This window comes from Grus americana, chromosome 5 (assembly GCF_028858705.1).
Source record: "Grus americana isolate bGruAme1 chromosome 5, bGruAme1.mat, whole genome shotgun sequence".
Taxonomy (NCBI): domain Eukaryota; kingdom Metazoa; phylum Chordata; class Aves; order Gruiformes; family Gruidae; genus Grus; species Grus americana.
The window spans coordinates 62702543-62714715 of NC_072856.1; the positions used below are offsets into that span (position 1 = coordinate 62702543).

General features: G+C 45.3%; 1 protein-coding gene across 6 annotated transcripts in view; it reads right to left on the minus strand.

Annotated features, from left to right (window-relative positions):
* Positions 1-12173, minus strand: part of SYNE2 (spectrin repeat containing nuclear envelope protein 2) — a 201830-nt gene that overhangs the window by 27826 nt on the left and 161831 nt on the right. For all 6 annotated transcript variants that reach the window (XM_054825951.1, XM_054825955.1, XM_054825950.1 and 3 more), the window contains exons 99-101: positions 11430-11585; positions 8267-8425; positions 7103-7269 (exon numbers count right to left, since the gene is read on the minus strand). In XM_054825951.1, coding sequence (XP_054681926.1) covers positions 7103-7269; positions 8267-8425; positions 11430-11585 — 482 coding nt within the window. The remainder of the gene's footprint in view (positions 1-7102; positions 7270-8266; positions 8426-11429; positions 11586-12173) is intronic.

The window sequence follows — 12173 nt, forward strand, 5'->3', positions numbered from 1 at the left end:
TACGGTTCACAAGAAAAAACCATTCCTCAGCTTGCAAATCCCAAGCTGCAAGGGGGATCGTCTGTGCAACCACGGCAGGCATGGAAGAGGAAACCCCTCCTCCACAGATGCCCTATTTATTCTCCGCTTTAGCATCCCGCGTGGGGGGGGGGAGGCTTGCCCATCCTCCTTCCCGACCCCCTGAGCTGGGGAGCCACTACAGCTCTCCCCAGTTTTAACCCCTACGTTTTGGGTTGGTATTTTACCTGGCAAACGGCCGCATCCCTCCTCAGAACAAAACCACGAGAGCTTTATTCTGACACAAGAGAATTAGCATGCGAAGAAGCGCACACCGAGTGGCTGCCCGCGGCTGGCGGCAAAAAGGTTGCAGGCTGGAGGCTTCGGCACCGAAAAAGGTAGATGCGGTGCTCATTTCTTGTGCAAAAGAGAGATTGGAGCCTCAGACCTGGACGATTTGCAGCAGAGTCAATTTGAAGCGAACCCAAAAACCCGAGAAAACGTATATCCACGCACAGGCACGACGCACACAGACGTATCCTTACTTCCACTGCATTCTTCTTTCTTGTCTTTACCATTATATCCCAGGTATTTAAGTACGAATTAAATCTCCCACACACTAACCTGTCCTCTCTTTAACCTTACAGTGCAGGCGCAAGGCCTCCAGTGCAAGTGGCCTGTTTATGTCGGAGGACAAAATAACCCCTAATCTTCATTTATGCTATCACTTGTTTGTGGAAAAACATGTTGTCATGATTTCTGTGTGTTATGACTGCTGGAGATCATGGGGTGGGAAAAAAAAAGCGGAAGTCGGAGAACCTTGGATTAAAAGTCACTCCCTACCCAGGCAGTATCAGGAAAATAATAAAGAAGCTATGATAATCCCATAAAAAATGCACGGAATGACTTCTGAAATCGAAGGTCTTTCAGTGTTCAGGTAATCTTCCACAGACCTGTACTGGCTTGCCAATCGCTCCCATTCAATATATGGCAGGATAAAAAGTGCCTGGGAAGACACCACACACTGTGAGAGGGCTTCAGACATTTGCACAGGTAAATCATTCCCAGTTACCTCGACAGTTTAACCTGAGCACGGTCCAGGGAGGTTCAGAAATCCATTTGAAATGGCAGGTCTGAGAAAACAGGGAAATAACCCTCCCACAGCCTGGCAGGCAGACACTGGGAACGGGGACGCCGTGCAGAAGACAAGGACTCCCCTTGCACCATCAGCTCCCCCCGGCTCCCGGCGCACCTCGGCACGCGTTGCATAACCAAAATAAGCCCAACCATCCTGCCTGATACGATAATGAACTCTGTCACAGCTTTTGCTCCGAAGAGAAGCATAATCCCTAAAGGACAGGGAGCCCAGAGAACAGGGAAAGAAAGCAGGCACTTTGCGAGTGAGATTTCAACTGTTCAGATTTTTTTTGGCACCAAAATAATGAAGAGAATGAGATTTTACAATGGTACTGCCACAAACCAGTATAATTCTGCTGAACATGGCTGTATCATTTGCCCAGGGCCCTCAATGCAGCATACTTTGCTTCCCTTGACATGCAATGCTGATCTGCAGAAATTTAAGACCTTTGAACTCGGAGCACACCCAGACTGACTGGGGGCTGCCCGGCCACAGCTGCGACAGGGTAGGTAGGACAGGACACCTGACACGTGTTGCCTGTCCTTCGGCCCTGCCACGGGGTAAGCAATGTCGCAGAAAATAAATAGAGACCAGCTGAGAGGCAGTATGAACTTGCTCACTCCCCAAACCTACCAAGCTGGGCCCGCTGCCACTGGAGCGGCTACGGGGGCAGCCCAGCCCCGGTGAGGGTGCAGGGAGGAAGGGGAAGCACATAGCAGTGGCTCACTGGAGCTCCCCAATAAAACAGCACAAGGTGGTGTCACTGGAGAACTTTGACTCCTTCCCCTTTAATGCAATCTGAGCAGTTTCAGGCTGTTTGGGAATTTCAGCTGGGGTATGCAGGGAACCAGCTGAAAGCACCTTGAATGTCCCAGGATCAATGTGGGAAGGCAGGAGCTGACTTTGGTTGCGCCAGTTTAAGATTCCTGGACCCTGCAAGGAGGGCTGTCAGCTTGCGAACACAGGGAAAAGACCTAGTTGACAAGGATTCACATTTAAAAGAATGAGAAGGCACATTTGGCCTTGCTAGCTTCCCTGTATTTTCATGCTCACATTAAAGGTCACAGTCATTTGAACCCCTTCCTGCTACATACACAAAAAATGCGCCTTTCTCCACAAGGCTGAAAACACGGACCAGACCCACCAAGTAAGAAAACACACTGCAGCGTGCCCACAGCCAGAGTAGCTGAGAAATGGCATCCCCTTTCCACAGCTTAGCGGCAGTGGCAAGAGCTGCAGGATGCCCACAGGTACAGAAATGCAACATTTGTTAGTGTAGGGACCAGACCCAGAACTGCTGCGGGCAGCCCCTGATGAAGCTGGTGGCTTTAATGAAGGCTCAAGCACCATCCAAACGCTTTGCACAACCCCAGGCGGCACAGACACCCTCCCGTGACACGTGGGCACTCCTCCAGTCTGCCAGCAGGCACCATGCGAGCAGCAGGGCAGAAGGCAATCGCTTCCCCTGAGGGACACGGCTGTGCACAACATAGTTCCTTGGCAATTCTTGCCAGTTAATGCATGGCCGGGGAGAGCTGCTCCAGAGCATGCCGGGGATGTAAATCCCACTCCACGGGTTTTTGGCTGTCTACCACCCGTGTGCAGCCTGTGCGCTCCCTTTCCTACTGTTTCAGGCCTTTGCTTGAGTGTATGTGCAAGCTCGCAGCAGTTTCTTCTGGCAGAGTGCTGTTACAAGGCTGGTGATGAGAGAACAAAAGCAAGAGATTTTCTGTGTCTGTTTTTACAGTCAGCACAATGCTCCCGTTTTGTCTGTCAGTATGTTTGTATTCCCCCTCTATCAACAGAGACTTCAGCACGAGAACCTCCCCTGGTAAGAGTATCTTCCGAGCTGAACAAAAATTCACTTGTTCTCCTTTCCAGGCATGTTAATGTCTTGATGGTTACTTTATGCCATGAGAATTAGCATTTTGAGACTTTTTGAGTTTGCACCAAGCCGCCCTCCAGCTGCAACACATGCAGCAAAGCTTTTGTCACCACACAAGCTGGACACAAGCATACAACGAAAGTGTTAAGTCCTGCAAGTGCAGCCATATGGCAAATCTGAGCTTGTCACCATGAACTAAGAGAATCACTTCAAGGACTGAATGGAGAGCTCACCTAATTTGCCCATCTGTCCCAGGACGTTTATTGGTTTAAAAAGGTGAAATAAGCTATCAGGAGGAATGCTCTGTATTGATATTTTGGCTTGAGACTGGTTTGGTTTCACGTTGGTATCACACAGACATACACTGCGCTACAGAAAAGATAAAATGTTACTCAGGTTGCAGGGTCAACCTTGGAGACACTAGAAACCACAGAACTGAAATTGCCTATAAATCTCGATTAGACTCCCTTGTGGATATGGGTTATTTTACAGTCTTTAACCACAGGATCATAAAGTGCTTGTCCACTAGAAAGATTCAGCACCCAGGATGGAGGATTGGCTTTGAATACACAGCTATTCAACTTACGTTTTCTCCTCCTACTCAGTGCATAGCTCCGTAGTTTACTTACTGCCCAAGTCTTGGCCGGCCATGAAGACAGCGTGTGAGATTTGGTCCCTACCCTAGTGACGGACACCCACTGAGGGCAAGGGAAGCGGTGCAGTGGGCTGTGGTACACCCGCAAGTGCGGATAAAGGCAGCAGCTGGTTATGTCTTTAACAGAAAGTGCTGAAGTCGTAATACTTGTCAAAAAAAGTTTCAAGTAGTCATAGATTTGGCACCCAAAACCTCAGAAAATTTTCACTTCAATTTACTTGCCACTGCTACTCATCTGAAAAGCCAGGAGCAAAACCCACCTCATTTCACAGAGGTGCTGTTCCTGCAAGTAGCTTTTTCAGGAGCAAGAGAAGATTGCCTCCCTCCCTGTCACAGCCAAAATTCATCATTTCCCTCCAAGCAGCATTCTCCTACCTCCTTCACCAAACCCTCTAAGACCCTCTGGCAGTTCTGCCCTGAAGCATTTCCTCTATCCCTTTTATCTTCCCCAAGAAATGAAGCAGTGCCCAATACAACAGGCTTCATCCGGGTATGCTGCCGCAGCAGCAGTTGTGCAGCACTGCAGTCTCTCTTCTGCCGGGCAGCAGTGGGGGCACAGCCCCCATACCACGCCTCACAGGCTCCGACCCATCCTATCCGGTGAATGAAACTGGTGACGGTGGATGTTTGAGATCCTGTGAAGATGTCCGAATTGCGATGGCTTCATGCAACAGGGCTGTCCTGGTTTTCGGCTGTGATAGAGTTAATTTTCACAAGAAGCTGGGGAGGGACGCAGCCAGGACAGCTGACCCAAAGTAGTCAGAGGGGTATTCCATACCATAGGACTCACACTCAGTATATAAAGGGGGCTGGCCAGGGAGGAGCATTGCGTATCACCGGCTTTGTATATTCTAAGTACTGTTGGTGTTGTTTTCCTCTTCCTTTGCTGTCCCAGTAAACTGTCCCTATCCCAACCCATGAGTTTGCCTTTTTATTCCAATTCTCCTCCCCATCTCAAAGGGTGGGAGGGGTGAGTGAGCGGCCACCTGATGCTCAGCTGCCGGACGGGGCTAAACCATGACAAGGGTCAACACAAATTTTGCCACCACTCTATTTTCATGTGCTCTTTCAGCACAGCTTAAATACAATATATTTTTTAAAGTTTTTGCAAAGGCAAACTGAAAAGGAAGGAGACAGTCTATCATCATGGGGCATGGCAACCCATGCTCACAGGTTGCCTCTAGCCCAAGGTTCCTTGCTCTGCTCTGCTCCCCCATGAAGAGGCCCAACCTGAGTCACATCTGTGATCGGTAGATCTGCTGCCTCCTCTCCATTGCCCGAGCTTAAGAGAGGCTACCCAAAAGCACAGGGGGAGCCTCCTCTTTAAAGCCCCAAAGCATACCTGTGGGTGAGGTAGAAATTTCAGTCAACTGAAGTCTAATTTAATTCCTTCAGAATTCAAATCTCAGCAGCAAGCCACCACCATAGCAGCGATCCCAAAACAGAAAGTCACAAGGTTGTAAACAGGGCAAAATTAACTCCTACGACCGCACTCAGACTCTGTTGTGAGCGTCTAGCCTGGTATTATTTATTGCTGAGCAGCTGAGAACAGCCGAGCTGTGAGCCAAGCTTAAGAGACGTCGATTAGATGAGTGAGGAGAGGTACTATATCCATGCTGCAAAACGCTGCAATACACTGAACCTCTGTTAGTATTAAGTCCAAGAGGACTAGCAGAGCCTATAGGGCTGCCTGATGATCTTGGACCACTGAGGGAGCTGCTTAAAACCACATTTTGGCAGGTCCTTTCAGTTCATTACCCTGATCCTGAGCACAAAGTTAGTGGAAATCACAAGTAGAAGCCAGTGTGTTCCAGACGTTTCGGGATTAAGAACACAGGAACAATGATAAAGCATCACACCAACTCCCCAACAGCCGCAATATCCACTTGGATATCCAATACTGGGAGCTACGCTGATGCTCCAGGGAAATCCGCATTAACGTACCTCAAAGCATCACCATACACTTGTCTGAATGTAAAGATTTAAGACAGCTCAGGTAGACAAACAAGTGCTCTGTTGTCACAGACTACTTGAATAAGACTGCCAGATCTCTCTCTAAATATCCCACCAGTTCTTTAGCATAAATATTACTAGACATGTGCCACGTTTACCTCAGTTTTAAAATAGTACATTTTAATCTGCATTTAAAAATTGCTACAATTCAAAACTAACACACAGCAGAACACAAACGATCATAAAAGTGTTTTAAAGTGTCATATTACCATAAGATGAGAACAGAAAATGTGCTGTTACAAAAGCGAAGCTTTCTTTCCTACAGCAGATCAAATAAAAAGACACCTTGAAACAAACCATTGCAAGACTATCTGCAAAGCGTTAGATCTTAAGAAGGCAGCTTCTGCTTAATCATTCATGGCTCATGTGTCACCATTAATTCAGATCTCATTCCTGATTATGATCCAACACACTTAGCACTACATTGCCACAGCACAACTACCTGCCTTACCTGTTCCAAATGATAACTGAGCAAGAGAGCTTCTGCAGGCCCACAGAGAAGGGTTACAGGTGAAACACAACCTTGGGAGAGAAGTTTAGGCCAATACTAATTTGGTGTTAGCCGTAACTATTTCTGGATTACTAAGAAACTTGGGCAGGTGGTAAGACCAGCCCAGCATCTTCCTCCCAAGCTGTGGCAGAAACTCAGAGATAATAGTGAAATGGGATCGTCTCAGTAAGGCTAATACTAAAATGATCATGATGTTCTTAACTCTGTCAAGTATAATAAAGATGTTTAATCCTTTAAGAAGAGGTCATTGCCTGGGCAACGCAGGGTTTTGTTTCAATTTCAACTGATAGTATTTTCCGTTTCACTACCATGCAGAAGATCCTGAATTTAAAAAATAGATTCGTGGTTTGGTCTTACAGTTGTTTTTAGGAAACAGACTGAGTAAAGAAATAGCACTAATATTAAATGAAATTTCATACACTTTTGAACGTAAAAAAAGAACATTATCTTTATATAAAACGGACTGTCTACAGAGATAGGCCAGGAATCTATTCCCAAACTCTGTGCATTCAGGTACAGGGTGAAAGAGAGGCTTGTTGTAAAACAGGAGGTTGTCCTAAAGTGCCCAAATGAATTCCTACCATACTGCCTTAAAATTAAGTTGCAATTCAACGCATACAACAGAGAAATCACTTTGACCCTTCCTTTTACATAGCTCCCATGATTAAAATTATATTTTATATTAATTCTTACATCCTGCCCTCTGCCATTAGATAAATTAAGACATTTGGTGTTGTAATACAGCAACAAGTCAGAACAAAAAAGCATTAACTTCAGTTTAATTTGACTCTCAATAATAAATTTCAACAGAACTGAAAAGTCGTGTCAGTCTGTTTCTGATGGTCAAGGACCATCTGACTCTGACTCTTATCTCATATAAAACATTGAAAATCATTTTCTTACCGTGCTCCAATGACATCAAAGAGATGCTGCCAGCGATCATTGATTTTGTTGAGTTTATCATCTATTTCTGCAACTCGGCTCTTGTTGCTAGCTCTGATTAGCTGATCGCCCATTTGTTTCAAGTGAAGCTTATTTTCACTGAACAGGTTTATTTCTTCCATGCAATCCTGATAAATATACGCAAACATTGCTTAATTTCTGTGCAAAACAAAACAAGAAAACCCAACCAAAACTATCTGTTTCTTTTCCCATGTGATGTTAAGTCAGATTTGGCTTGGAATGGCTGAGGTTTCTACATTAGCATGTAGAACTCTTTCACTTAAATTAAAAAAAACCCAACCCTCATTGGAAAAGCACTCTCACAATGAAGCCATTATGAAAAAATAAGCAGCTTAAAGACTTGCAAGTGCCAGGAGTAAGTACTCCTAAAAATAGCAGTTTAATGTTCTAATTTTGCCTCTGCTTTCCTGATTTAATGTAATTTTTCAATTAAGCTACCTCAAAAGAACCCAAATTCAAGTCTAGGATGGCTTTATTTTGCTGGTATTCTTAACCAGAGGAGATCTGGGATTAGATATTGAGACCTTTAAGCCATGTTGAGGAACACTGCAGCAAAATAATGGTCCCGTTTAAAATCAAGCTAATAAGACAGTATTAGAAAGCACTAACTGCATTGACTACCAAGGAGAAGAGGCAGAATCAGGTTTTATTTTTGGTTGTGGTAAGCTCTTGTTCGCCTGATGTAAAACCTACCCCATCCTTCAATCTCTTCTTCACCCTCTGACTACCAGTTTCGTAACTGCTGAGACAGGTGGAGGTGGTGAGACGCTCCCAGGACACCACTGATCCCCAGCAGGGCAGGCTCTGAGCAGGGCAGTGCGTGCACATGTGCCCAACAACCCAGACCCCCCACCCCAACTCACATACATCACACTCCATACCCAAATACAGTCAGGTGGCATTTCTGTTTTGCACTATGCTCCAAGTCCGAACACGAAGAAGAAGGAAAGAGCTGAGGCTAGAAAAGCTCATCTTCCCTCAAAAGCCTGTACGTGCTGGTTTTATATCACGTATCGCCCCCGAGAGGCAAGGAAGAAATAGAGAATGGTGTCTTTACAACGAGCTATCAGACTGCAATTCAAGAAAAGTGGAGTTACTACTTACCTTTTGCAATTTGTCTATCATGTCTTCAATGCTAACATCTGCAGTCTGCAACACTTTGCTTTCCATTTGTACCAGCCAGGAGCACAGTTCCTTATTCTTTTCATTGAACACAATCCAGGCATTCAGTCTGTCCTCGATCTCCTGCTTTCGCAGAGACACCTATGGATAAGCACACACATTAACTGCTGGCAATGTCTTTCTCAGGAAGGAAACCAGCAATTATGAGCCTTCTAATTCCTAGTCTGCGTTTGATCATATTCCATTTTGCAGGAGCAGTTATCAAATATCTCTAGCTTTCTTTTCAAAGCCAGCAAGCAGATTGTTATTACATCTTATTTTGGATAGCAGGGCCAAAAGTTGACTAGCAAACACCAGATTCTCTCCCTCAAAAGAACTGAACTGAGTGACAGCTTTATAAATAATGAGCTTATATAACAATTTAAATATTACTCAGTGAAAACCTGAAAATACCAAAGAAAGAAGGAATATAAAATATATAATTACTATATACTAATCTCTAACACTACTTTGTACCTCAGACTGAAGTTTAAGTGTGTTGTGCGGAAGCAAGACCAGCTCCACGTAACACCGGGATCAACAGGAGGCACCAAGTGATTTCCCACTATATTGCTTTTGTCCTTTAAATTCTGACTTTTTTAAGGAGGGAATAGGGAGGTGAAAGTGATTTCTAAATCTTTCATGCTGATCTAAGCAAAGAGGAGGCCAAAAGCCTGTTTTAGGACAGAGGGAAACAATCTCCAAAGTTCTCACTGGGAAGGAGTCTCCTGGACAACTCATAAAGTCTCCCTAAGAGGGTCTCTGCTCTGGGATGCTCCCTTGTATCCTCAGTCTCTGAAGTATGAAGGGTAAATGTCTCATCCCTCCTCTACCACTTGCAGCATTTCCCATGTGCGGAAGCAAGTTAACTTGGTCCGTGGAAGAAGAGACTATACATGTCAGCAAAACCATTGTTAAATCCCGAAATGATCCTGACTCTGTTTTTGCCTGCTAAGCGTGTGGCAAGGCAGGATTTTAAGAGCAGGAAGCACCTTTTAGCAGGCTAAGCAATACAGATTGGGGGTAAAACAGGAATGAGCCAAAAAATCCAAGACAAAGTTCTAGGAACACGAGGCCTTCAAGCGAGGCCTGGCTTTGAGCACTTTCGCATTGGACCAGCTGCCCCAAGATACCAGCACCAGTTTTGCATCCACAGCGTGATACAGGAGCAATGTGGGCATTCCCAAGGGAGGCTAAAAGAATATGAAGGCCCAGGCATCCAAGCCATACACTAGCATCCATCAGGACAGGATACTCGCTGATATGAATAGTTAAATCTTTGACCTACATGTACCTTGAAAGGCTGCTATGTAAATGCTAATCCCCTGAGTGGATCTGCTCACTAAGTGCGTTTGTCTCTGCCCAGTCCCGCACAGGCATCTGGCTGCCCCGCTCCCATCGCCGTGACAGCTGCAGCTGCGTCTCGCTCTTAAAGGCTTTCACCTCTCTGCACTGATATCGCAGATGATTTTATATTTTTTTTTTCACACAATACATCTTGACTCCTCTAATTTGTTAGCCAAAACAAAGCAGTCGTGCTAGCAGCAGTACCAATGAAATCTGCCTTCCCACCCTCCTGTCCAGCGCTGAGCATCAGTGCGGGCTCATTAGTGCTGCGTAAACATTTCCATATGGCCCTCCGCTGCACCACTGAATAGATTCCTCCCACTACAGATTTTTGTGTACCTAACAGAGTCACATTAATGTCACCCTTTTCTTCTCTCCAAGATAGACTGAATTAAACGTTGTTCCCTCAGGAAATTAAAATAGAAATTTTGAATAACATTTGAACTTAAATTACTACTGGAAATTGCTACTTGGATAGGCTGTAGTGGGGTAGATACAAAAGACAGCTGAATTTTCAGGGCTGTTCACCACAGTTTAAACAGCAGGCATCAGCAATTCACCAAAAAGGAAAACCAACAAGTTCTCTCATTTATAGGCTTAACTACAGATTTCCATTAGGAAAATGGTTCAGGCTTTTTGATTTAAAAATAATGGCCTATATTTCTTGGGGGGGTAGGAATGGGGTGTCTCTGCAATTATTTCCAGAGTTCAGAAACAATAACAGAGAAAACACTGGTTGTAGATTAACTGTCCAGTTTAAGGCAAAGATACTAAATTCTTCTTTTTCATTGCAACACAAAAAATAAACCCAAATAACTATTTCATCACACCAAAGTTTGTGAAATAAGCATAGCTGTTCATTACTCTGGCAATATTCCCACCAAGATTGCTTTAGCTTTGCCTGAGTAAGGGTTAGACACGAAATATTAACTTGCTTCAATACTTCTTTACAAACTCTAACATAAAAGCTATTGACTTGTGAGTAAAGAGATGCAGGAGTCTGGCTTGCTGGCATGTAAAGTCATCCAGAGTAACTTAAGACCCCAAAGTATTTTACTTCTTCCAATCCTGTTAACGGGGCAAAGTAAACACACATTCGAACTGCGTAATAACCTCATGAATCAAGTTCATGTGACTTTGCTGGTAAATGTTCCCCAGCAATTTTACATGCAGCACTAAATGAAGTGTAACACAGCAACAAGCCACAAAGAATGCAAATGTTTCACAGTATTTTACTGCTACAGAAAAGACAAGTCAGTTCCTAATGTGTTTAAACCCAAGAAGCTGGCATTTAAACACATCTAAGTTTTATCAACTCTCCTGGCATTTTTTTAACACCGGATTGCAAAGACCTCCCCCTTCCTTTCCCTGCTTCATGCCCTCAGGCAATTCCTGTGTTTATCCCTCTCTCCCCGCTCCCCCCCCCCCGCCCGACCTTTGGCAGCCCAGAACAAAGGCACCTATTTCAGTAAACAGCTGCATTTCAGCTCTCTGCAACTCAGGCAGTCACTAGTTACAAAGGGTTTGCCAAAAAAAAAAAAAATAAAAAAAAATAATAAAAAAAATCTCAGCAGTCTGTGTCCAGGAAACAAAGGGCAAACTTCAGCCCTGGTCAGCTGCACCAGAAGCCCCATCTCCACCCAAAACTGCAAAAGTGAGGCAACCCCAAGAGAAATCCTGTCTGCTACCCCGCTCCCCCTTTTCTGCCAGGCTCTATCAATATCCCGTTATAAAATCCCAGAGAAGGAGGAAGACTTACTCGCAAGCATAGCTCTTCCCACTGCCTGTGCAAATGTTCCACTTGCTCCTTGAGCACCATCATGTCCTCGGTGAGGATGCAATGAGCCAGCTCCACCTTCATGGCCCGCAGCTCCTTCATGTTGTGGGCCCAGTCTGCCAGCGACTGCTCCAGCTCCTGCATGGAAACGCACCCAGAACAAGACTTGGCACTAAGCTCCTCTGGTTTCCAAACCTGCTCGTTAATCCCCTGCCTGCCCTGTGGGGGAGGAGAGGAGGGGAATGTGCAGCCACTTGTGCTGCGCTCTCCGGCGGGACCGGACGGGGTCCCTGGGGATTTGGCTCCGGACCCCAGTCGGAGCCCAGGGCCGAGCTGCTGCCGATTAACTGGTGCACCCACAAGCGCCAAAACGCTGCCCTGACCCCCTGCAGCTCCCCGTGCTCCAGGGCAGCTCCTGGGGTTTCACATCCAGGAAGGAACATGCCCACTTCTTTGGCTTTGCTTTTTTTAATTATTATTATTTTGGCCAAATTACTTTCCACCTGCATTTGTTCCGATTTCAGGTTATTTATTTAAATGCTAAAAGACTAAAATTGGTTCCCTTCTCTAATGAATGATTTCACCGGCACTTCAGTAGATTTGTTCAGAAATGTGGAGCTTTTCAACTGCTCGTTCCCAGAAACATGCTCTAGCTTCTGCTTTGTTCCCCTGGCTCCCCCTTCCCTTTATTGCAAGGTTATGCATTTTCCTTATCAGTGTTAAACT